Below are 26,892 nucleotides of genomic sequence, written 5' to 3' on the forward strand. Positions count from 1 at the left end.
GATTTGCTTAAGTACCACTGTATGTTGCGCGGAGATCGCGGCTGATTGAATAATTCGCAACTCGCGGAGATTTTTCGTGATCTTGGCGGAACTTGACCAGCTCGACGCGCAGTTGGATTATAGACTGATTTTGTCCATCTACCCCCCAATGTGATCCCAGATTTGATAGGGAATATGGATAGGTGAGGAGGGTAGAAGGATATTGCGTTCGGAAATGTTTAATGCATATACAAATGATTTTTTTTTTAATATTTTAAGGGCTTTTACCTTCTTCAGGTATATCAGTCCTATTGTACCCTGAACTGATTTCTCCAACAAAACTTTATCTACCTTCCCTAGACGCGGAAAGAGAAGAATTAATGGGCATCAATAATTTACACAGATGTTCAAAAATTTCTGGTTTAAGTTCAGCTAACATAGTTTGAATAAGACCAACATTCAATTTATTTAAGTTAAAGTGGCGCATGAATTCTTCTCTTTCCTATATACAAATGATGAAATTATATTTACCAAATGCAGTACTACATATTTAGAATTGGTTGAAAGATTATAAATTGACTTTAAAAAAAGAAGCTTCACAATTCGGTGGTACGTTTTTTATTTTTTATTTATTCTTTATTGTACACAAAAGGTTATTGCAATGTAAAAACAAACATAATAGTGCACAGAGGCGAGCTTATCTCCAATAGAGATCTCTTCCAGCGAACCCAATATGAGAAAACTGACAGTTCATTAGTAGTTACAGTCATACATGTGTACCGATCGACTTAAATGTTATAGTAAAAAATAAATAAATAAAATGTCTTTACAATTGAAAAGACCGATAGATATAAATAAATAAAAAAAAATATATATATAAGTAAATACATATAAATAGATGTATGTCAACTTATAACTCCGTCAGTTGTAAACCGATTTGAAAAATTATTTTTTAATTGTAAGGATATGGGGGGAAAGGGATTGTTAGTAATGGACACTGAGAATCCCATTGCTAGGAATATACCCAACCAGGTCGACCTCCTCGCGATTCTCCCTGGAAACTATCATGGTTAATTCCTGATGAATTCATCATGATGGGCTAACTGGCCTGTTTTCATTCTCACCTATTACCCTTCACTGGTGCTCCGCCAGCGTATCCCGTTAGCGCAGGCGGGGTTACCATACCATTTTCACCCATAAAAAAAAAACTAAAAGGATATACTTACAGATTGGTATCAAAATAACAACAATTGCCAAAATTGAAATCGCTTATTTCTGTTTTTTTTTTTTTCGTAAAATACATTTTTAATTACTTTTATTTAACTACAACAAGTATTAGTATAGAGTCTTACACGTAAATAATGAATTTAAAAAAAACGATAAAAAAAATTACATAATAAATATGAATTACTCACTTCTAATCTAATCAAGTGCATTATTATTCAATAAATCGATTGAAAATGTTTGCAAATCACGATAATCGTTATTTATTATGCAACTGTTGCATTTTCATCCTTATCATCACAATGTATAAACACGTAAGTTGCTTGATTAATGAATAATTGATATAAATCTTATTCAGCGATCACGTAATGCAACATAACATATTAGAACAGACTTTATTTCCGAACGGATAAAGTTCATATTAAATTGGCAATCCGATCCCAATTGTTTTCATATAAAACATCAAGGAATAAAAAACAAAAGCATAGTTTTAAGTTTGGAAGCAAAGGAATGTACGTTTATACAGCTTTAATTTTTGCCGCCATTTTAGGCGCTGTTTACACGCTTGACAAAACAAAGATAGTGGCCACTAAGCAAGGGAGAGTTGAGGGCAGTTTGGCGGTTAACGAACTATACTATGAGTATTTGGGGATCAGATATGGGATACCAGTGAAATTCCGGGTAAGTTAATACTTTGCACTATTAAATATCTAACGTATCATTACTATGCTGGGCCCATAACGTACAGATGAACAATACAAATCATCATATTTATTTTGCTATAGTAATATATTATTTATTTATTTTGTGATATCACTACTCGTTATAATCTGCACTAACATGATAAAAAGGAAATATTTCATTACATTTTACTTTGTATGTGTGTTTTGTTGTTTGTGTGTTTGTTTGTATTCGATAAACTACTAAACTCAATTTGTTTTCAAACTCTCCCATCTACTAAAAGCTACATTATCAACAAATAACATGGGCTATTATCGATATATATCGATAGCGTCGGGGGGACTACAATCCCATTTTCATTGCATTATGGATCTATCATCCCTCATTGGTCCCCCGCCAGCATAATACCGTTAGCACAGATGACGAGATCATTTCATTAACACCCATTAAAAAAACTTATATGGGCAACTGTTGCCATTTTCCATTAGTTAAGGCGTAAGCTCATTTGTATAAAAAAATACCATACATTTTCTCAGGCTCCAGAAGAACCCCCAACATTCGACGAAATTTATAAAGCTGACAATCGAGCAGTGCTGTGCCCCCAATTTCCTTGCCATGATCCTCTTGCGGCGCCCAGCGACAACGAAGACTGTTTGGTCCTCAACATCTACACTCCAAGCAGCACCGTCAACTTCACATTACCTGTAATCGTTTTCCTCCATGGAGGAGATTTCGGCGTTGGATCTGGTTCACCAAGCTTTTATGGACCTCAGTATTTAGTCAGCCATGGCGTAGTCTTGGTCACCGTCAACTATAGACTAAACGCGTATGGTTTCTTAAATCTGGGTACAGTAGATGCACCTGGTAATGCCGGGTTGAAGGATATAAGAGCAGCTCTAAGGTGGATTAAGGAGAACATAAGAGGATTTAATGGGGATCCTGATAATGTAACAGTTTTAGGACAAGGCAGCGGTGGTACAGCAGCAGTTTATCTCACTCTATCTGACTCCACGAAAGGTTTATTCCACAGAATCATTTCGGAAAGCGGCGCGTTGTTTAGTCCCAAATCCTTCGACCCCAACCCTTTGAAAACAGCCAGTCAAGTGGCGAAATCTTTGGGCGTGAAAACTCTTGATCCTGATAAACTTTTGAAAATCTACTCAGAAACTGCAATAAACGTCGTAGAAGAAGCTATATCGAAGCAGATGCACGCGAAAAACGTTTTTGCGCCAACAGTAGAAAACATTTTCGATGAAGAAGAAGCATTCCTGACTGATACGCCATACAATATTCTAGCTAACAAGAAATTCAATCCTGTACCAGCTATCTTTGGTCTAAATACAGTGGAAGGTTTAACAAGCACTTTAGATTACAATACGATAACAAGTCAGATAGATAGATTAAAGCACGAGGATTATTCTGTTTTGGATCAGAGAAGTTTTGCAGTTCCAAGTGAGGATATAGAAGAATTTAGAACGACGCTGCAGGAAACTTACTTCTCAGATACAAGTTCGGAAGAAACTATAATTGGAGGTATTATTAATTTTAACACAGACTTTAATTATGTGGGCCCAATGTCCTTACTCACTGAAATGTACGCAAATAATTCTGGGTTGCCATTGTTCGAATTTATATTCAACTACACTGGTAGTAGAAACATTGGTAGAATGTTAACAAATAGCAGTTTGTTGGTGACAACAAATCAAGACGAATTGTTCTACGTGTTCGAATTGGAGAGGCTGCCGTTGCCTATGGACGAGAATGACGCCAGAATGGTTACTTTCATGACGATGATGTGGACTAATTTTGCGAAATATGGGTAAGTTTTTTTTTTTAAATGAATCAGTAAAATTTTTTAGCGCAACGCATCTTACTAATAAAATTGTAACTCGATGACTCCCATGTACATGGGAGATCAACATCATCATCAACATGTCAGCCATTATCCGTCCACTGCTGGACATAAGCCTCCCCCATAGACTACCATCAAGAACGGTCCTGAGCCACCTGCATCCACTGACTTCCTGCAATGCATTTCAGGTCGTCACTCTATCTAGTGGGGGGTCGTCATTCACTGCGCCATGGGAGATAATTAAGAAAAATTAAATGAGGGGTCTTTAAAAAAAGTAGCCCAAAACAATTATTTGTAGAAATTATATCTGTTTGTCTGTCAGTATATTTATACCGAGATAACAAAAAAACTACTGCACCAAATTGCATGCGATCTTTATAACTGTGTATATTTTATATTGATAAACCATTTAGAAGTGAACTACTTCATTGCTTTTCGAACTTCTGATATAGACATGTACAAAATAGCGGGCAAAAGCCACAATATGCCTACAACCACTAGGGTTGCTACGAGATTATTACAAAATGTAAAGAAATCATGCAACATTCTATTTATAAGACCCTTTATTGTAGTAGAGACTTTTTAACTTTTTGTTGAGGTTTTATCTAGTTAAAGAAATCGAAAAACAACAAGCGTTTTGAGAGAAAATTCAAGAGATACCTCGGTCAGATAGCATCATAGTTTTTAGGACTGGCAACACATGGATGACGTAGTATAAGCGTAGTTTTCACATGTCTATAGGCAACAAAACGACCAGGTATATAACAATTTTTTTTATACAACTTAGAATGTCAAACAAGCTGACGGCTCACCTGATGGAAAGTAGTAACCGTCGCCTATAGACATGAGCAGTACCATGGACAAAACAGAGTATACTGTTTCGCCCATTATACCCCCCATGCGTTGCCATTTCTGAGGACTCAGGTGTTATTCCCATTTTAAGTGATTTCCTATTATAAACATATAATATAAATCTGTATTTGTTTTTATACCTTTTCAGTACTCCAACCCCTGAACGGGGTAATGGCGAATGGCTTCCGTGTCCACACCATCTGGCCATAAGTTTGGAACCTCAGTACGTCGCACCCTTAACACCAGACAGAGCGTACTTTTGGCGCTCTCTGTACCTCGAATATGGCGCTGAAATTGATTTTGGCGGGAATGTTGACATTTCATCTTAGTCAAATGTAATTACTAATTTATTGTAACTTATTTTATTCGTAAGATTATTTTGACTTATATATTTATCTCCTAATATATTATTCTACACATATTGTTAAAAACTAACATCAAATACATTTTATTTAAATAAATACTTAGAAACGTTGATATGACTTTAAAATTGGTACCATCATATTAAGAAATGTCAGGTTTAGATTGGTCAAGTTTTTAGGAAAGTTCTCGTGCAGTACAGTAAAAATTCTACATATACAAATATACCGTAATATAAAATTTGAGACTTTTAATTCGGTGCTGAAAAGTAAATATAAGGTTAGATAAAATAAAAAAAAAAAACTACACTGTCAGTTTTCAAATTTTAATATAAATCTACTGAACATATTAAAATATTGATTATGTATTTATTTTAGTATTAGGAAACATTATTGATTAATAAATAATTGTGCGTGCCTTAATTTTATATATTTCTCATAAATGCTCTTAAAATTAACAATAAATATATATATATATATATATATATATATATTATAAAAATTACCATCCATATTTATAATAGATAATTTAATTTATAATTTTTATTAATTCATTAACAAAAGGCACAATTCCAAGAAGGCACTGATAAAAATATATAATATTTCTCTATTTACGATATATATAGTTTTTCTAATAATATTATATATAATATATAACTATTTATTGCTCTGTGCTTAAATATTACAATTCATTAAACACGTTATTTTGCTTTTAAACTAAAAATTATCGAGAGCTATATTGTTAAATCGTTGTAATACATATTTTTGTATTTTAAAAACGCTTTTACTAGTTCTTTATCCTATAGGAATTCAAAAATTATATGATTTAATTAATTGCTTGATAATGAGTAGTGATATTTTTCATAGATACATATTGTATTAAAACATATACGAATAAGTACTAAATAGTAAAATATATATCCGTTTTTACAATCACAAAAATAGTTTCTTTTTTAATCCAAAATCCACTTACCAAACAATTAGCTCATGACCTACTTGAACAGTAATATGATGAACACTTTGACTAGTAAAATATTTAGCGTAGTGAAATCCGTGAATCAACACCTTTATTGATCTTTATTGAAAGAGGTCTTAACTTTGTTCTTTTTCTAATAATCATTTCCGTACCTTTAGAGCTTGTAATAAGGATTCGTCCCTTACTTTAGACACGTATGAATACCAATGTCTAAATTCTAGAAGAATGTCAATCAAATTAATAAAGGTTAAAGTTTTGTTAACCCATATTACTTATCGCAGCTAAGACTGTAGAAAAAAAAGGTATCGTAAATACTAAACACTTTTGTGACTCTAAGCACGAAGCACTGTCTGTACTACTAATCAAAGTGTAAACGGGCCATTCGTATGGCGCGTAAAATACTTTTAAATGGGTGTCAATTTTAAATTATATATAATTTTATTTGTTTCATAATTATATATAATACATATTTGTTGTTTCTATATAAATATATACTTCCTTATTAATAAATAATAAATAACGTAACAATCATTATTTTGTGCAATTTGTGAACATAAACTTCATTCGAAATCCAAAATTTCCATTTTTGCATGCTTACCCGCCAATTCGCCATTACGGAAACACTTTTTTTTTTCAGACAAAGGAACCAATCTGCACTGTTATACTGCCATACTTGACTCCTATTACGCACCGTTATAAACCCATATTTTTTTAGACAAAGAACCATCTTACAAAATGCCATGTTCAACTCGAGCTATCACTATCACTCTCGGTGCTGTCCTTTTTCCTCTTGCTCTTCTTATCTTTCCTCTTGCTTTCATACTTGTCTTTATGTTTGGGACTGCGTTTGGGGCTGTCCCGGCGAACACGATGATGTCAAATACCCGAATCGTCGGTCGTATGATGAACGTTATTCAACGACTCCTCTGATGATTCCGACTTTTGTTTCTTTTTGGTCCTGAAATAATAATAAACACCGCTGAACATTACACGACGCCATCTAAAGTCAAAACAAGCAGTTTTTATACTATGTATGCAAAACTGACAAAAATACCTAAAATACTTTTTTTTTTTTAAATACTATAATATTATACACAGAAAACGCCCAGATCAGTACAAATAGATGTTTATTTTACACCAGGAATTGAACCTTTGATCAACAAAAGAAAAAGGAACACTCAAAACTGCTAAACAGCCAAGATTGTCACACATACTTTTAAATTATTATAAACGTCTCACCCCTTTTTCTTCTCGTTCTCTGTCGACACTTGATCCTTGAAAAGCGTAGACAGTTCCAGCTCTCTGATCTCATCAGAATTCGTCAGGATTATTGCCCTGGAATATATTTTAATTGTACTTAAGATCTTTTCAGGTATGGATTTGGGGTTGGTTTTACTCTTTGTTTTCTATATATCCTGGTTAAAGAAATAATCCATGGACCAGAAAGTATTACATCGCAAACAATAAACTGTAGTCCGAACAGTACAAACAAACAACTGATACGTACAAAACTTGCCGTTAATACTAGTGGAAACTTCTAGAACATCGCTATTTGAAGTCGGACAATACAAACAGACAATGTGTATACATATAGATACATAGACAGACACGGGTCATCCAGCGATTTGTGCGCGGAGTCATTTGCGAGCCGCGCCCTTCGGCGCGTGGCGGGAATGTGTCGATAAATTACCTATCGACATTATGTGTGTGTTTATATTAGTGTTACTTTTTTATGGAACTTAGAATGGTAAACAAGCTGACGGCCCACCTCACGGAAAGTGGTAACCGTCGCCGACATAACAGAGTATACTGTTTCGCCCATGATACCCCCCACGCGTCGCCATTCCTGAGGACTCAGGTGTTATTCGTCTGTGCCCTGTAAATTTACTGTCATATCCCACCATTTAAACGGAGGGGGGAAGGGATTGTTAGCAATGGAGTTTGACAGCCCCATTGCTAGCAATATACCCTATCAGGTCAACCTCCACGTGGTTCCCCCTGGAAACCATCGTGGACAACTCTCGTTGAATTCGTCACGATGAGCTAACTGACCTGTTTCATCCTCATCTATCATCCGTCACTGGTGCCTCGCCGGTATATACCGATAGCGCGGATGGGCTTACTATTTCATTATCACCTATACATCTGTACATTTGGCGGACTTAACACTGATATTCTCTACCAGTCGACTATTGGGCGAACAGAGAAATAAGTAGGCGGTGCATTGTTGAATAGAGGAAATATAAAGCAATACTTGATATATTTATATAATATAAACATATAATTAGACTAATATAAACATACACATAATATATTAAATAAATAAATACATAAAATATTACTATATAAAACAATTAACTGTAGTAGAAGAGCAAATAGTAATTTATGACTCAAACAGAGTAACCAGCAAGATTAAGTTTAAAGGGAAAGTGATTTTTCTAACAAATAGATGCGCAAATTATGTTTAAAAGCTAGTTTTTTTTTAGAGTAGATAGATAGATTTTAACCCTTCTTTGCATGATTTTTTTTTTATTGGTGAAATAAATCATGTTCAAAATTAAAGGAAAAATGATTAAAAAAATAAATTTGACACCTATGTTTTTTTTTTTTTATAATGGACATTAAAAAGGTACCCATACACGATCAACTTAAAGTGTACTTGGTCTTTTATATAATTTTTGGGCATTCAATGTTTTTATGGAAATTTCCACCATTATGCAAAGTTTAGATTCTATATTATATAAATATAATAGATGGAAGATAATATATATAAAATATCATATAGATAATATTTTTTTTTTATTTTCATGGGGCTCTTCCAATAATTGTTGTATCGACAGAGCATCGGCCAGCCCTAGTGTAGGTGATTTGGAGTCGTGTCAAGGTGAGGAGCGACCCCTATCCCTTACCTATCTATAACTATATCTGATTCTCCACACAAAACTGCTCTTCGTCATATCCACGACGAAATGGCGAAATGTATTAAACGCCATTTAGTAAATTTTATAGGAAATAAAAAAAAGTTCTAACAAAACTTTTACTAACTTTTAGATAGTACAGTTAGTTATTTACAATATATATATCTATGATATAAAAATGTATTGCTGAATATAAAAATGTGTTGCTAAGCGCAAATCTCGAGAACAACCGAACCGATTTCACTTATTATTTTTTTAGAATATTCCTCGAAGTACGAGGATGGTTCTTACGGAGAGAAAATTTTAAAAAATTGCCTGAAATAGTCTAAAAACACCTTTTCTATACGAAATTAATACTTATATCTCTTATATATAAGTATCAATTTTGTTGATCTTTATAATCTGTATTATTCTTGAAGGGAGCAATAAAGAGTTATCATTCATTCATTTAATTTAATTTAATACTTTATTGTACACACTAGTTATACATAAAAATATGACAGAGGTAATCAAATGTACAAAGGCGAGCTTAATAGAGTTCTCCTCCAGCAACACCCAAAGTGGAGAGAAGCATCAATGTCAGCGGGTAGAGCGGCGTACAATATTGTGACAATTTACAAACAAAAAGAACAAGACAAACGTAAATTTATACATAATTAATTACATTATATTTAATCGTATAAATACACACACACACACACACACAAACACACACACATATTGTGTGTGTATGTGTGGTGTGGAGTGTGTGTGTGCGTGCGCGCGTTCATTCGTACGTACCTGATTCGGCCACCGTCGCCCTTGTCATGGCGTCTAGGATCACTGATCATTGCTATTGACGTTTCGGCAATTTCATGATTTTTGTGTTTCTTCGACTTATGATGTTTCCTGAAAGGATTAAACTTTATAATAATTTTGAAGAATTTAAGCAACAAAACCGAGGAATAACTACATGGGACAGATAAAAGAAACACTAGGTGTCATGTCGTATAGATAGGTCAAGGATATGGCCTGGAATAGAGCTGGCTGGAAGAAGATGCATGAATTAGTTGCACCGACAAGAGGGAACTCTTAAATGAAAAGAAAAAAGAGAAGTGACAAAAATGTTAACTGCTTCAATAACGATCAATACATATAAGAAAGTAACAGGTCGCTGTCTGTACATGGAAGATATGTAAGAAAAACTATTATAAGGCGGCATTATGAATGCAACTTTTTAGAACACAAAATAATGATTTTTAGATTCATTAGTTTCATTCATTTCTCAATAAATTGCGTAATTCTTCTTTCACACATCCTCTCCATGTGACCAAACCAACGCAAAATTCTTTTTTTAATTTTTGTCACTACATCGTCTTTAAATCCACATTTCTCTCTAATCACACTGTTTCATACTCTATCTTTTAATGTAATACCACACATACGTCTCAGAGCTCTTGTCTTTTTAGCATTCATTTTATTTTCATACTTCTGCTATACTTACGATTCGCTTCCAAACACGAGTGTTGTTGTCAGCACTCCCTGATTTTTTTATACAACTTAGAATGACAAACAAGCTGACGGCCCACCTGATGGAAAGTGGTAACCGTCGTCCACAGACATGAGCAGTACCATGGACTTAACAGAGTATACTGTTTCGCCCATGATACCCCCCCTGCGTTGCCATTCCTAAGGACTCAGATGTTATTCCTCTGTACCCTGTAAATTCACGCCATATCCCACCCTTCAGACCGAAACACAACTGCTTCACGGTAGAAACACGAATACATATATATATACATAAGGTCCGCTAAGAGAACATGTTACAAAATATTCCCACAACGAAACCTTCATATTACATAAAGTCCACTCAGCTAAGCGACCATGTTACAAAACGTCCACACAGCTAATCTTTCATGTAAACTACATGAAACCTTAGCTGTGTGGATGATTATATTATATGGATGATTAGAGTTAAAAGATTATTTCTATTTGGAATGAATGTTTCACATAATAAATATCGATGTACAATCATACATTTTACATACAAATATTTTAATTGTATCATTTGGAATAAGCGAAATAAAGTGTATATCTCTGATCCATACAAACCTCGTTCCTCAATCTATTCCCACAAGCTTGGTTACGATTGTTTGACCCTTTTCAAGTGAGGTGCATTGTTACTACCCTAAAAAGGTTGTTCCGGTGACCTTGATACCGACCTTGTGCAAAATTAACCTTACAGGTCCCTTGTTTTTTTGGACTCTGTTATTATAATAATATAAAAATGGCTTGTTTTGTTTTTATACAATACCCTGTAAGTATGTCTATTATATTCAATACAAGTGATCCGGCCCGGCTTCGCGTGGGTAGATAGGATTTTTAAAATAATACTTATCCTATGTTACTGGTTGTTATAATAGCTTTCCGAATGTAAAAAAAAATTATATCGATTGATTCTTTTTGAAATTAATTTCAAAGAAAAAGAGGTTTTCAAATCGGTTAATTTTTTTTTATATTTGTTACCATCATTACTCCGACATTTATAAACTAATTTGGCAATTTTTTTTTTCTTATCTGAAAGGATATACTTACAGATTGATCTCGTAGAGATTTTATCAAAATCTGTTCAGTAGTTTTTTGTATCACGAAGGTGGCAAACAAGCATACAGCCCGTCTGATGGTAAACGATCACTGTAGCCTATGGATGCCTGCAACACTAGCGGTGTCACGTGGGCGTTGTCACAATTGAAGTTAGTTTTTTCTATGGAACGAAATCTTTAATTATCCCTTTTATAATTTGTATTCAATTTATTTGTTAATATTTTATTGTACACAAAAACCTACATACATATAATGTATATAAAACAAAGATGTACAACAGGCGAGCTTGACTCTGTAAGAGTTCTCTACCAGCAAACCTTGAGTGGAGAGGAGCATTAATTACCAGCGGGCAGTGTGCGTACAATAAAACGACATAATAACCTTCAAAAAAAGAGCATATCCCTTTTTAAAAGGCCGGCAGCACACCTGAAACGCCGTTGGTGTTGTGGGTGATCATGGGCGGCGGTAGTCACTTACCACCAGGTGGGCTGCATGCTGGTTTGGCCCCTGTGTTGTAAAAAAAGAGGAAACGGTATATTTGTTTCTTACTTCTTGTCGTGGTGTTTCTTGTTCTTCTCTTTCCTATCGCTAGATTTATGCCTGCGACTCTTCCTGTACACTGAGCCTCCGTTGCCCTCGTCCACTGTCTCCAGATGCAGCACGTATAGTCTATATATTTGTAACAATATCACCTGAAAATACAATGAACGTTATGAAACTGGTCTCGCCATAGAATGGGCCACCCCTTCCTTTCCTCTAGGTGTCGCAAGAGGCAATTTAATGGTCGAATGATGAATAGCAGCGTCTCTCTCTATATATATATATATATATATATATATATATATATATATATATATATATATATATATATATATATATATTATTTTGGTTCTGCTTATCCCGATAGGAAAGACATATTGAATGACAGATGTCATTACTGTAGCTTATAGAGGTAAGCAATTTAGGTTCAATTTTCATTTTCAGCCATTATCCGTCCACCGCTGGACATAAGCCTCCCCCATGTCTATAGACGTAGGCAATATATAGCAATGAATATATATTTATTGTAGATACAATATTAGCTCAATAACAGATATATTAACTATCGGTTACACAATATACAATATCGAAAAGAAGAGCCCGCTTGTATTGAATATAGATATCCGACTGGTATGGGCGATATCGCAATGGGTGGTCAGCAATGTACAGAAGGACTCAATACATAGATTTTTTTATACTACTTAGAATGGCAAGCAAACTGACGGCCCACCTGATGGAAAGTGGTAACCGTCGCCTATAGACATAAGCAGTACTATGGACATAACAGAGTATACTGTTTCGCCCATAATACCCTCCATGCGTTGCCATTCCCGAGAACTCAGGTGTTATTCCTCTGTACCCAGTAAATTCACGCCATATCCCACCCTTCAAACCGAAACACAGCCATGCAAACACAACTGCTTCACGGTTGAAACACGAATTGGACTGAGGTACCCATACATATATATATTGGTCTAAGTGGCATTTAATACAACTTGCCTCTCCAGAGTACGCATAATAAAAACAGACTTACCAATGTGTTTTTACATGTGAAGAATATGTTCATGTAGTTAACGATCTTGTAATGACATATGATAAGCAATCGAAACGCAAGGAACGGCGCGTCCTGCAACGCGATATTCATTATGATGGCGCACACTTCAATGGAACAGCAGCAAGCTCGGCTGTTCCTGCGGACGGAGACGCTGATTACGACAATTTTCTTGTAATAGTATTTACATTTTGATGTTTTGTTGTTGTTGGTTTTGATGATTTTGTTGTTGTTGTTTTGTAGTCATCGTTTTGTTGTTGTTTTAATTGTTATCATGATTGTTGGGTTTCATCGCTTTGTTGTTGTCGTTTTATTGTTGTTGTTGTTTTATTACTTCACATGATTGTTGCTTTTGTTGATGTTGTTGTAATCGTTTTGTAATTGTGGTTTTGTCGTTGTTGTTTTAATTGGTATCATGATTTTATTGTGTTTGTTGATGTTCTGCGGCCGTTTTTTTTTTGTAGTGGTTGTCAACGTTTTGTTGTTGTTATTTGTAGTGTTAGAGTTAATCTATATTATACAGATATAAAATTTATCTAACATGCAGTGGGCATACACATAGGAAACTCTTACAGTCGACCTTTGAGAAGCTGAAAGCAGTCGATAGAACATTCGAGGGTGAATGTTGTACAACTAATGACATACCTCTATCTTACATAAAATATAAATAATTACATACATATACATTAACAAATAATATGTGCCATTCTACAGCTATTTATAACACTGCTATTGTTTCACTAAACCATGGACGCCATGCCCTAAATTTATTTTTAAAATGATTATTTTAATTATAGTTCAACAAACTATATGGGACAGATAAAAGAAGCACTAGGTCAAAGATATGACCTGGGATAGAGCTGGCTAGAAGATAATGTTATATATAATAAATTGCACCGACAAGAGGAGACTATTAAATGAATAGAGAGAGAGAGAGTACAACAAAACTATTATGGGGTAAATAATCGAGAATTAAATATCCTTTGTATTAAATTCTCGAGTTATAACGCTATTATATTAAAATTTACAGTAACCCTTAGAATGATTTGGACCGACCAAATATAAAAATAAAAAAAAATTAAAAGACAGAAAGATGATTCTCAACAAGTGCGTTTTCTCTAATCCCTTGTGTGGGGGAAAGGGATTATTAGTAATGGGTACTGAAAATCCATTGCTAGCAATATATTGGGAGACCATTGCTAGCAATATACACAACCAGGTCGACCTCTTCGCGGTTCACCCTGGAAATTATCACGGTTAATTCCTGATGAGTTCATAATAAACTAACTGGCCTGTTTTCATTCTCATCTATCACCCTTCACTGGTACTCCGCCAGCCCATCCCGTTCAAAAGTGGATAGTTAACGGCTGATATGATGATGATGAAACTGTATTTTTTTATGGGTGAAAATCTTATGGTAACCCCGCCTGCGCTAACGGGATACGCTGGCGGAGCACCAGTGAAGGGTGATAGATGAGAATGAAAACAGGCCAGTTAGCCCATCATGATGAATTCATCAGGAATTAACCGTGATAGTTTCCAGGGAGAACTGCGAGGAGGTCGACCTGGTTGGGTATATTGCTAGCAATGGGATTCTCACTCTTCATTACTAACAATCAATATCCCCCCAAAGTGATGAGACTGTATTGTAAACCGTAATTTCAATGCAGTATGACTTCCAATAGTTATTACCGCAATCAAAATAAGACTACAGCATGGGGTTCTTCAAAAGGGGGGTAAAGAGGTTTCTTCAGGGTCAGCAACGCGCGCGTAATACCTCTGGTATTGCAGGCGTTCATAGGCTACGGTAACCGCTTACCATCAGGTGGGCGTATGCTTGTTTGTCACCTCAGTGGTATAAAAAAAAAAAGCGCAATTTCTGTCTAATTTTGGTGAACATTTTTGATATCGAGTCTTCGAAGAAATTGGATATCCCCAGAAAGTGTTTAATAAAATTCTTCCCTCTACATTTTAGACACATCGAGTTTTCTGGGAACACGAAGTTGAAGGCACAATTGAAATGGTTCACCGCTCTACCCGCTGACATTTACGCTCCTTTCCACTTTGGGTGTTGCTGGAAGAGAACTCTTTTAGAGTTAAGCTCGCCTTTGTACATTTACTTACCTCTGACATATTATTATGTACTATCATTCTGTACAGTAAAGTATTAAATAAATAAATAAAGTTGAAGAAAGATTGCACTTGCTGAAAATCACTCAAAGATAAAAGAAATAATGCCTCAGAATTGACTCCGCTGTTGGGTTTTATTTCTTAACTACGCGAAACGTGTACCGACTTTTTTGCTAATAGATTCAATCCATAAAATGATATAAAAGTGAGCTAATGCTGCTTAACATGCTGTCAATCTAACAAGGAGCGTGCAAGCTATTATCTACTGTAACGTTCTGAACTTAAAGTTCATGTTCAGATTTAATTTATTTTTCTAGATATCTCCCTTTAGAGATTCACAATAGTATTATAAAACCATTCATACTTTAATATTTGTACGAGTGTCTTGATAGGTTTCTTCCTAAATTTGTAATCACAATTCTCCCACTAACGCTCCACATAATATCGCATCCTAATGTTAGGTTAAGTTAGAGATATTATTTCATCTCTTTGACTAATTTACAATACATATTTTACTTATGAAATATTTCCATAAATTTCTCACTATTAAAAATCTCTCACTAACAGACCACTTCTCATCATATGTACATCATAATTTCTCACTCGTTAAGTTATAGAAAAGGAGCACTAAACTCAAATAGCAGACTGAAACAACAAAATACCTAATACATAACATCACATCCTGCCTTCGTACTGTCATAATACGTCTATATACTTTATATTAACAATAATCTGACATCACACTAATGTACAACTAATCTTTTACTAATACACAACATATCTCACATTACTGCACAACATATTTCTCACAAAACAATACACTCTCATTAATGTACAGCATATCTTTCACTAATACACAACATATTTCTCACAAGTTTACAAAATGTATTTCACTAGTGTACAATACATCTCTCATCAATGTACCATATATCTCTCGCTAATATACAACATATCTTTCACTAATACACAACATATTTATCACTAATGCACAACATATTTCTCATTAATTTACACCACACACTCACTAATGTACAGCATCTCTCTCACTAACGTATAACATATTTCTCACTAATATACAATATATTTCTCATCAGTGAAGTACAAAATGTGTTTCACTGATGTACAATACATCTTTCATCAATGTACAATACATTTCTCGCTAATATACAACATGTCACCCACTAATACACCACATATAACGCACTACACCCATAAAACAGCGACATATCAGTGCAACAGCGTGCTATGCCCGCGTGCGGTGTACTGAACAATTTTACATACATTTCAGACCTATTTGCCGCACCCCTGGACTTTCTCGATTTGGTGGCGGTGAGCACCACCGTGAACTGCACGAGGGACCACGACCAGATGGCCAGCGTGAGGAGTACCAGCACCTTCTCGGTGGCGACCTTCTCGTCCTTGAACGAGTCGAAGAATTCGATGATGTCCGCTGCTGTACCTGTTTGTAAAGTAATTCATAAAGAGGTCGCAATGCGAACGAATATCAATCACGATTTTCAATTGATTCACAAAAAATGGATGATTCTCAATTCGATTGTATTTTTTTTTTATATTTGTCACCTCATAACTCTGTTATATATAAGCCCATTTGGGAATTTTTTTTTTTATCTGAAAGAATATACTACCAATATTATATTGGTTGTATATTCTTTCAGATTGTCCTATAAATAGAAAAATTATGAAAATCGAATCAGTAGTTTTTTTTTAGTTTTTAAATCAAAATAATTATTTACATCGGTGTTTTTTATTAAACAAACAAAGTTAATCTTATTGTTCAATATATATAGCAGATGCTCTAAAAATATTAACAAACATTGGGAAGTAGTATGGGAAGGAAGTAGTATGGGAAGGGAGTAGTATGGGAAGGGAGTAATATGGGAAAGTAGTAGTATGGGAAGGGAGTAGTATGGGAAGAGAGTAATATGGGAAGGGAGTAGTGGGAAAGGAGTAGTATGGGAAGGGAGTAGTATGGGAAAGGAGTAGTATGGGAAGGGAGTAGTATGGCAAAGGAGTAGTATGGGAAGGGAGTAGTATGGCAAAGGAGTAGTATGGGAAGGGAGTAGTATAGGAAGTTATAATAATTTCAGTAGTCGTAACTTCTTACTGTGATCTCTCGTTGTTTAAAATAGCTTTATATACGCTCCTCGCAAGGTCCAAATTTGAACCAAACTAAATAAACTTGTCTAAATTTGGCCAAATTAGACCAAACTTGGCCACACTTCACCAAATTAAACAAAATTTGGCTTAACTTCATATAAGTAACTAAACTGGACAAAGTTTAAACAAATTTGTTGAAACTGTTCATACGTGACCCATCTTAGTCAAATTTGGTCAATTTAAGGCACTTGGGAGTCATGGACACTTACCAATGTAGACGAGCAAGAGTTGGCTCAACTGGTCTCTGGTGAGATCTCCCTTCGGCAGTAGCCACCTTCCAACGATGAGGGTCAGCATGAGGAATTGCTCGATGAGAGTCACCCACATGTCTGTGGGGATCTTCGTCGCCCCAGGTATTACGATTTCAATCTGAAAAGAACTCAAGGAATATAACCTTACCATCAGGTGATCACTTACCATCAGGTGGGCCGTATGCTTGTTTGCCACCTCAGTGATATAAAGAAAATTGTATTTACAAGGGATTGTTAGTAATGGAGTCTAACTTTCCCATTGCCAGCAATACACCCTATCAGGTCGATCTCCAATATGCCCTCTATTCTATTCTGTTCCACGCTGTTCTCCTTAGAAACCATCGTGGTTATTCTAGTGGAATTCGTCACGATGTGCTAACTGACCTGCTTTCATCATCACCTATCATCCTTCACTGGTGATCCTCTAGGGTATACCGATAGCACAGGCGGGGTTTACCACTCCATTATCACTCATAAAAAAACAGTACGTACAGGGGAGAGAAAAGATTGTTGCCGTAGGCGTATTTGGGTGCGGGGTCGTAAATTTTTTTTATACCACTGAGGTGGCAAACAAGCATACGGCCCACCTGATGGTAAGTGGTTACCGTAGCCTATGAACGCCTGCAATACCAGAGGTATTACGCCGCGAATAATTCAATTAGGTAAATTACCACAGTAAATTGTGTTAACTCCCATCTCTTATATACAATGGGGAAGACAGTTCCCATTGTTAGCACTAATACATATAGAGACATTATTATTATTATTGAAAAACGGGCTTTTCTTTATTTTTATTTATTTATTCATTAGTACATATATGTGTACATGGCGGGCTTAATGCTAGAAGCATTCTCTCCCAGTCAACCATAGGGAAGTGTCAGAATACACGAATGCGGTACTAGTAATTATTGATATAATTACATACTAAAATTACATATATAAACGAATAAATATATATGAATAACAAATATACTTACACATATATGATATATACTATATTATACACGAATTTGGGAATAATATAAAGCACTTACTGCTCAGACTTCTTCAGACAGAAAGATCTGTAACACTACGATCTGTCCATGATCTCATTCATGATCCTGAGATAGGGTTGCTTACTTTTTTTACAAGAAATAAAGTATATTTTGTTTTTTTTTTTATACAACTTAGAATGGCAAACAAGCTGAGGGCCCACCAGATGGAAACTTATTACAAACACAAACTATTACAAGAAAATATTACAGTAAGAAAACAATGGGCGATTTTATCGCTAAAAGCGATCTCTACCAGGTAACCTTTGGATGGAGAGGAGTAATTATAAACAGTTTGACTGGAGGCACGAAATATACATGCTAACTCACCTCTAAAGACGTATTTTGAAGACTATTCTTGTTTGCCAAACGGATGTCAACTTTGTGAAGCTCTAGCAGCCAGATGGCTGGCACAACTAATCCTAGGTAGATGAACACCGATGGACAGAACCTGGGGGCAAACAAATATTATGAAACTTGCAATTTATTTATTAGTACATAGTAGCCTATAGCCTTGTGCAGTACCATGGACATAACAGAGTATACTAGGGGGGAAAGGGATTGTTAGTAATGGAGACTGAGAATCCTATTGCTAGCCTTTACCCAACCAGGTCCACCTCCTCGCGGTTCTCCCTGGAAACTATCATGGTTAATTCCTGATGAATTCATCATGATGGGTTAACTGGCCTGTTTTCATTCTCATCTATCACCCTTCACTAGTACTCCGCCATCGTATCCCGTTAGCGCAGGCGGGGTTACCATACCATTTTCACCGATAATTACCATACCCTTTCCTCCCACTCTATAACTATTTATCACGCAAAATTGTAAGGAAAAATTTGACCCGCTTTTCATGAAACATTTGTATGGAGACACTATCTATATAATCTCAGTTAGGTAATTATGTTACCAATTAGGAATCTATGTCCATATGACACGTACCGTCAGCATCATAATGTACGGAGGGGGAGGGGCGGGAGGGGGGGAGCCGGCTCGACACCGGATGCAGACATTAACATCGCAAATTCGGGCTAATGTTGTGTCAATCAAACAAATTTATGTGACAACTAGCTATTCCCCGCGGCTTTGACCGCGTGAATCAATACAAAATATCCTGTTCCATCGAAAACGTAAAACGTAAAAATAGTGACAAGTGTTACAACGCAATTCTTTCACTACAAAAAGTTGTGAGTTTATTTTATTTTATTTATTCATAAATAATAAAATGGAAAGTGGTAACCGTCGCCTATAGACATGAGCAGTACCGTGGACATAACAGAGTATACTGTATCGCCCATGATACCCCCCATGCGTTGCCATTCTTGAGGACTCAGATGTTATTCCTCCGTACCCAGTAAATTCATGCCATATCCCACCCTTCAAATCGAAACACAGCCATGCAAACACAGCTGCTTCGCGGTAGAAACCCGAATGGGACAGAGGTACCCGAGCAATCGACTTTTGTACAAAGTCTCCCTCTGGTAAATGTTGGCTTATGTTGAGCAGTAGACATTTAACTAACATGGTGACGCTGATGCACTGTTTATCTCCTTTTAAATACATGCGTAAAAACTTTGTGGCTTTTTTATTGTTCAATTTAAAATTACAATATAAATTTCTCTCACGTACTTCGTATTTTTTTTTATTATTATACCACTGAGATGGTAAACAAGCATACGGCCCACCTGATGGTAAGCGGTTACCGTAGTCTATGAACGCCTGCAATACCAGAGGCATTACGCGCACGTTGCCGACCCTGAAGAAACCTCTTTACCCCCCATTTGAAGAAGCCCATACTGTAGTCTCTTGAGAAACCCTCGGCAGGGAGCTCATTCTGTAACCTGAGTGTTCGTGGGAGGAGACATCTCTGAAACCGTGTTGTACGCGACCATTTAGGCTGCAAGGTATGAAGGGTGAACTCCCTGTCGATGGCGAGCCGTGCGATGGTAGAAAGTGGCCGTATTATTAACTTTATATACTGGTAACCCGATTTACGCACACATGGATACAAGTTGACCTGTTTTTGGGGAAGTATTTATATGAAATCACTCTATATATATTTACCAGAGGGAGACTTTGTACAAAAGTCGATTGCTTGGGTACCTCTGTCCCATTCGGGTTTCTACCGCGAAGCAGTTGTGTTTGCATGGCTGTGTTGAAAATAGTATGGTAACCCCGCCTGCGCTAAGGGGATACGCTGGCGGAGCACCAGTGAAGGGTGATAGATAAGAATGAAAACAGGCCAGTTAGCCCATCATGATGAATTCATCAGGAATTAACCATGATAGTTTCCAGGGGGAACCACGCGGAGGTGGACCTGGTTGGGTATATTGCTAGCAATGGGATTCTCAGTCTCCATTACTAACAATCCCTTTCCCCCTGGCTGTGTTTCAGTTTGAACGTTGGGATATGACTATAAAATTACAGGACATAGAGGCATAAGACGTTAGTCCATAGGAATGGCAACGCATGAAGGATATCAAAAGCGACACAGTATACTTACATATGTCCATGGTACTGTTCGTATTTATAGGCAACGGTTACTGTTAACTATCAGGCGGGCCGTCTGCTTATTTGCTATTCTAAATTGCATAAAAAATCTATATAGAGATTGGAGAGGGCCGTGCCCACCCATAATTGTCTTGTGCCCAACCCAGAATCGGGAACCGTGCTTTCAGCTATGGGCAAAAATATATCTAATAATAATAGTCTTTATTATTACAGACTGCAATGGGCCAATTTGTTAGTAACATAATTTTGTTAAATGTTTGTCTAATGTTAATACATCTTGCAGTAAAATAAATAAAGAAACAAAAAAATAATAATAAATAAATAAAAAAGAAATAAATAAATCTACCCAAAAGTTAGGGGGGAAAGGGATTGTTAGCAATGGAGTTTGACAGCCCCATTGCTAGCAATATACCTTATCAGGTCGACCTCCACGTGGTTCCCCCTGTAAATCATCGTGAACAAATCTTGTTGAATTCGTCACGATGGGCTAACTGACCTGCTTCATCCTCACCTATCATCCTTCACTGGTGCCTCGCCGGTGTATACCGATAGCGCAGACGGGGTTACCATACCATTATCATTCGTTAAAAAAACTCTACCCAAAAGCAGGAAAGCAACAGATGGAAACATATATATAAGACTAGCTGACCCCGTAAACGTTGTTTTACCACTTATTGCGAATTAAAATACAGGGGTTGATCGTAAAACGATGAAAATTTAAAGTTGTATGTATTTTTCAATGCTAAATCATAATAAAATAAAAATTAAAAAAAATTGTCAAAAAAATAAAAAAAAAATATTTTGGGGTGGGTCACCCTTATCACTTACGAGTATGAAAAATAGGTGTTGGCCGATTCTCAGACCTACCCAATATGCACACAAAATTTCATAAAACGATTTTTATGAAATTTTGTGTGCATATTGGGTAGGTATATAAAGCCGTTTCGGAGGAGTTTGGTAACAAACACCGCGACATGAGTATTTTATATATAAGATATATATATGTTTGCATTATCCTTCAAATGGTTCAATAAAGCGTAAATAAAAAAAGGCGGGGCACGGGCGGGGCACGGGGCAAAAAGTTTCCTAATTGATTTATAAAAGTAGAGTTAACAAACATAAAGCCAAATAAAAAACCTCCTTTATTTGAAGTCGGTTAAAAACTACAAGTGGAAACGGAATTTGCTAATATTACAAACGTTTATTTAAATCTCACGAAGTGTCCCCGACGCGGATGGGTGGCTCTTCACAAAGCGGGTAAATGTCACTTAAACACCCGATAAAACATCATAAGGTCAAGATCAGCCGTTTCCCTTGCATGATGTTGGGTGAAAATTAAAAAATAAACATGTCTATTTTTGGCGGGAAAGGATCAAGATTGATGTAATGTGTTCTTAAATTGTATAGATAGAGCATCGAGTCAATAGGGGGACTTTGTCAAAAGTCGATTGCTCAGGTACCTCTGTCCTATTCGTGTTTCAACCGTGAAGCAGTTGTGTTTGCATAGCTGTGTTTCGGTTTGAAGGGTGGGATATGGCGTGAATTTACTGGGTACAGAGGAATAACACCTGAGTCCTCAGGAATGACAACGCATGTCATGGGCGAAACAGTATACTCTGTTATGTCCATGGTACTGCTCATGTCTATAAGCGACGGTTACCACTTTCCATCAGGTGGGCCGTCAGCTTGTTTGCCATTTTAAGTTGTATAAAAAAAAAATGAGTAACAACTTTTTCAGATAGTCGTCACTTTGGCTTGTTAAATTTTTACACATACGAGTATTTTTTTTAAAACTAAAAGAAATGGTGCTTTTTTTTTCAAATTTGCAAGTAATTTCGTGAAATATTTTCCAGTTCAGGTCGATTTTTTTAATAAGTTATATATAAGCCTCCCCCTTGGAGGGGTTTGCCAATAGTTGCACTTTCGGCAGGCGGATTGGCGGCTGCAGTTAAACTTTGGTGATGTTTTAAGAGGGACGCTGCTACCTGCTGCGAAACAGTATACTCTGTTATGTCCATGTTACTGCTCATGTCTATAGGCGACGGTTACCACTTTCCATCAGGTGGGCCGTCAGCTTGTTTGCCATTCTAAATTGTATAAAAAAAACCTATCTCTTAATCATTAAATGCCTTTAGTCGCTTCTTATGACACCCACGCGAACATATATATACATATTGATTCCAAAACTTATACACATGTATTAATTAAAAATGGCGGTCATTTTCAATTGACACAAGTCGACGAAAACATATTTTAAAAAATTTTCTCAGATATAAATAAAAATAATCAATCACAATAATCATCAACATCATTACGAATCATTGTGCTCTGTTTACCTCGTTTTTTCAAATATATTCATAAGAATTTTGTATAGTCTTTTCAAGTTTTAACTTACAATACAATTTCTCCCATTTACTGGATAGTAACTATATATATTATGGCAACCCTATTCACGCACACGTGTACCTATGTAAGAGTTGACCTGTTTCCGTGAAGCATTTGTATGGGGCACTTTATCTATATAATCTAAACTCGCGTGATTAGTGTCTTTCTATTTAGAATCAGATCAGATAATTTATTTGCAGAAAACAGTATTAAAAAAGGTCTTAATAGTATATATTATATGGGGGAAAGGGATTATTAATAATGGAGACTGAGAATCCCATTGCTAGCAATGTACCCAACCAGGTCGACCTCCTCGCGGTCCCCCCTGGAAACTATCATGGTTAATTCCTGATGAATTCATCATGATGGGCTAACTGGCCTGTTTTCATTCTCGTCTAACACCCTTCACTGGTGCTCCGCCAGCGTATCCCGTTAGCGCGGGCGGGGTTACCATACCATTTTCATCCATAAAAAAAAAGTATATATTATATATACATTTGTCTAATGTATTCAGCCCATATACAAACATACAAATTTACTATTATATAATATAATAAATATATAATATGTTAACTGTCAAATTTGAGAGGGAAGGAATTGTCAATAATGCCGATTTTTTTTTATACAACTTAGAATGGCAAACAAGCTGACGGCCCACTTGATGGAAAGCGGTAACCGTCGCCTATAGATATGAGCAGTACCATGGACATAACAGAGTATACTGTTCCGCCCACGATACCACCCATACGTTGCCATTCCTGAGGACTCAGGTGTTATTCCTCTGTACCCTGTAAATTCACTGCCATATCCCACCCTTTAAAACGAAACACAGCCATGCAAATACAGCTGCTTCACAGTTGAAACACGAATGGGATCAGAGGTGCCCAAGCAAACATTTTAGTCGTATTGCTAGCAATATACCCTGTCAGGTCGACCTCCACGTGGCCGCCTGGAAAACATCGTGCTGAATCCCAGATGTATACATCACGATGGGCTAATTGACCTGCCTTTTCATCCTCACCTATCATCCGTCACTGGTGCCCCGCCAGTGTATACCGTTAACGCAGGCGGGGTTACCATTCCATCATCATCCATTTAAAAAATCCTGGATTACCAACGTAATTTTTTCCCAATTTCATGAAAGTAAATATTTTTCCACATAGTGTTGTAATATTTAGCCGTGTGGTCCCGGCATAGAATTGACCACCCCTTCCTTTCCCGTGAGTGTCGTGGCGGTCGAGGGATGGACAGCAATATCTTTCTTAAAACACCAAGGCCTAATTACGGTTGCCAGGTGGGGAAAGGGATTGTTAGTAATGGGGTCTAACTGGCCCATTGCCGGCAATGCACCCATCTCAGATCAACCTCCACACGGTTCTCCCTGGAAACCATCGTGGTTAATTCTAGCGGAATCCGTCACGGTGGGCTAACTGACCTGCTTTCATCTTCACCTATCATCCCTCGCTGGTGCTCCGCCAGTGAATACCGATAGCGGTTGCCAATCCACCTGCCAATACTACAGAATGGTGATAATACAGAATGTACTCGTGGTCGAATTATTTAGTATTTTTATTTATTTATTTATTCATTAGTAAAAATATGTGTACATGGCGGACTTAATGCTAGAAGCATTCTCTCCCGGTCAACCATAGGGAAGTGGCAGAATACTCGAATGCGGTACTAGTAATTATTGATATACATACATACTAAAATTATATATATACACGAATAAATATATATCCATCTATCTTCGAAGATATAATGTTCTGTTGTAGAAACTGAACGTTATCACCCAAGGAATACGGGCCAAGAAACGACAAGCAGTCTTGGGCCTCCATAGTGACACGGCGCAGTCAGCTGTCCCGTCAGGATAGAGTTTTTTTTTTAATGGGTGAAAATGGATTGGTAATCCCGCCCGCGCTATCGGTATACACCGACGAGGCACCAGTAGAAGATGATAGGTGAGAATGAATGCAGCTCAGTTGGCCCACCGTGATGAATTCGACAAGAATTAAACGTGATGGTTTCCAGGGGGAACCGCGTGGAGGTCGACCTGAGAGGATATATTGCTCGACATGAAACTCAAAGCACATTTTGAGGTAATCGGGAGTTGAAGGATGGAAAAGAATAGTGTTAACAAGAGATAGAATACTAGTTTTTTCGCCCGCTATTTCGTACTCGTGGATTTCAGAAGTAGAAAAACCAATGCAATAGACTATTCTAGATGGCGTATCGAGATGAAACATACGCAAAATTTTAATTTAGACACTTCCGGGATATAACTGCGAAAATCGCATCCAATTTGGTGCAGTAATTTTTACGTGACGCCGAAATAAACATGCAGGTAGTCGAAATGTCTAAAAATTATTTTTTTAGCATCTATTGATATTTATAAGACCCGTCACAAATTTTTTTTTCTTAAATATCTTTTACGTACAGACATTCTCTGGTTACAATTTTATTATATTAGATAGATAGATACTCTTTATTGTTTCCTCCAAATATATTTATTATTATTAAAATAAATATATTTTATTCAACTATACCACAGTATGGGTATTCTTACTTCTACATACAGCTAACGGTTTCGATTTCACTCTGTATTGTGCCTCGTTTCCTTAGCCTAACAATTAATTAAAAAAAAAATATTAACACTAAACTGCTCACCATTTCCACTCCTGGTTCTCTTTTATGGTCAAAGTAAAGACCCCCTCGAAAATCAGCAACAAAATAGGTGATGCCAAGTACCAATATTCCAAGCTGTTCTTGAATTCTGTGACCTGCCATATCGCTATAATGCCGTGGCAGGCGAACACTAATCTCGTTATAACAGCTTTAATTGTTGCTAAAACTTTCGTAACGTTCGCCATTTTATTTTTGGGCTGTACAAATTAACTATCTATGACACAGGAAGGGTTACGGCTGTATGACATCACCGCCTTTTGATTGCTTCGTCATTTGTTAAGAAAAAAAATACACAATTCTTTTTTACTAATTTAAATTTGAAATACGTTCTAAAGTTGCCTTGTTAGTTCTATCTAATTTTTTTTTGCAATATAAAATTATAAAATATAATTTATTGGAACACTTTTATATGTTGGTACATTTTATTAAATTTTATATAGTTTTTTGCAGCACAATAAAAAAAACACTAATTGCATTCATACACACACAAGAAAAAAGTTTTTTTTTTTTTATAAAAAAAAACACATCGACTTTCGTCAAACGAAGCAAACTAACACAAAAGATGATTCTCAGCACGAGGGAGTGATTTCAACCTTGTATTTTTGGTTTTAATTTAATATCTAAATCCATAATATACATTACTTCGTTTCTTAGGCAAAACAAAACTTGTAACATTTGTAAAACAGCAATGTATTAGGTAATAGTC

General features: G+C 36.2%; 2 protein-coding genes across 2 annotated transcripts; one reads left to right on the forward strand and one right to left on the reverse strand.

Annotated features, from left to right (window-relative positions):
* Nucleotides 1–1,684: 1,684 nt before the first annotated feature.
* LOC113512248 (juvenile hormone esterase-like) lies at nucleotides 1,685–5,063 on the forward strand. Its single transcript, XM_026896036.3, has 3 exons — nucleotides 1,685–1,884; nucleotides 2,421–3,703; nucleotides 4,737–5,063. Exons 1-3 carry the CDS (start codon nucleotides 1,714–1,716, stop codon nucleotides 4,915–4,917), a joined length of 1,635 nt encoding a protein of 544 aa, XP_026751837.1. The 5' UTR covers nucleotides 1,685–1,713; the 3' UTR covers nucleotides 4,918–5,063.
* Nucleotides 5,064–5,846: 783 nt separating this feature from the next.
* Nucleotides 5,847–26,613, reverse strand: LOC113512249 (transmembrane protein 26). The gene is made up of 9 exons (XM_026896037.3): nucleotides 26,169–26,613; nucleotides 18,936–19,056; nucleotides 17,533–17,692; nucleotides 16,427–16,604; nucleotides 12,998–13,154; nucleotides 11,974–12,116; nucleotides 9,622–9,729; nucleotides 7,163–7,258; nucleotides 5,847–6,881 (listed from the first exon to the last, which is right to left on the reverse strand). Exons 1-9 carry the CDS (start codon nucleotides 26,369–26,371, stop codon nucleotides 6,800–6,802), a joined length of 1,248 nt encoding a protein of 415 aa, XP_026751838.1. The 5' UTR covers nucleotides 26,372–26,613; the 3' UTR covers nucleotides 5,847–6,799.
* Between the last annotated feature and the right edge of the window lie 279 nt (nucleotides 26,614–26,892).

This window comes from Galleria mellonella, unplaced genomic scaffold (genome assembly GCF_026898425.1).
Source record: "Galleria mellonella isolate WM207_F2 unplaced genomic scaffold, CSIRO_AGI_GalMel_v1 utg158, whole genome shotgun sequence".
NCBI lineage: Eukaryota > Metazoa > Arthropoda > Insecta > Lepidoptera > Pyralidae > Galleria > Galleria mellonella.

Coding starts and splice junctions, on each gene's coding strand:
- LOC113512248 (XM_026896036.3), top strand. CDS start 1,714: ATGTACGTTTATACAGCTTTAATTTTTGCCGCCATTTTAGGCGCTGTT. Junction 1,885..2,420: donor GGATACCAGTGAAATTCCGG/GTAAGTTAATAC, acceptor ACATTTTCTCAG/GCTCCAGAAGAACCCCCAAC. Junction 3,704..4,736: donor ACTAATTTTGCGAAATATGG/GTAAGTTTTTTT, acceptor ATACCTTTTCAG/TACTCCAACCCCTGAACGGG.
- LOC113512249 (XM_026896037.3), bottom strand. CDS start 26,371: ATGGCGAACGTTACGAAAGTTTTAGCAACAATTAAAGCTGTTATAACG. Junction 17,693..18,935: donor TTCAAAATACGTCTTTAGAG/GTGAGTTAGCAT, acceptor AGTTCTTTTCAG/ATTGAAATCGTAATACCTGG. Junction 7,259..9,621: donor GGCGACGGTGGCCGAATCAG/GTACGTACGAAT, acceptor AATATATTCCAG/GGCAATAATCCTGACGAATT.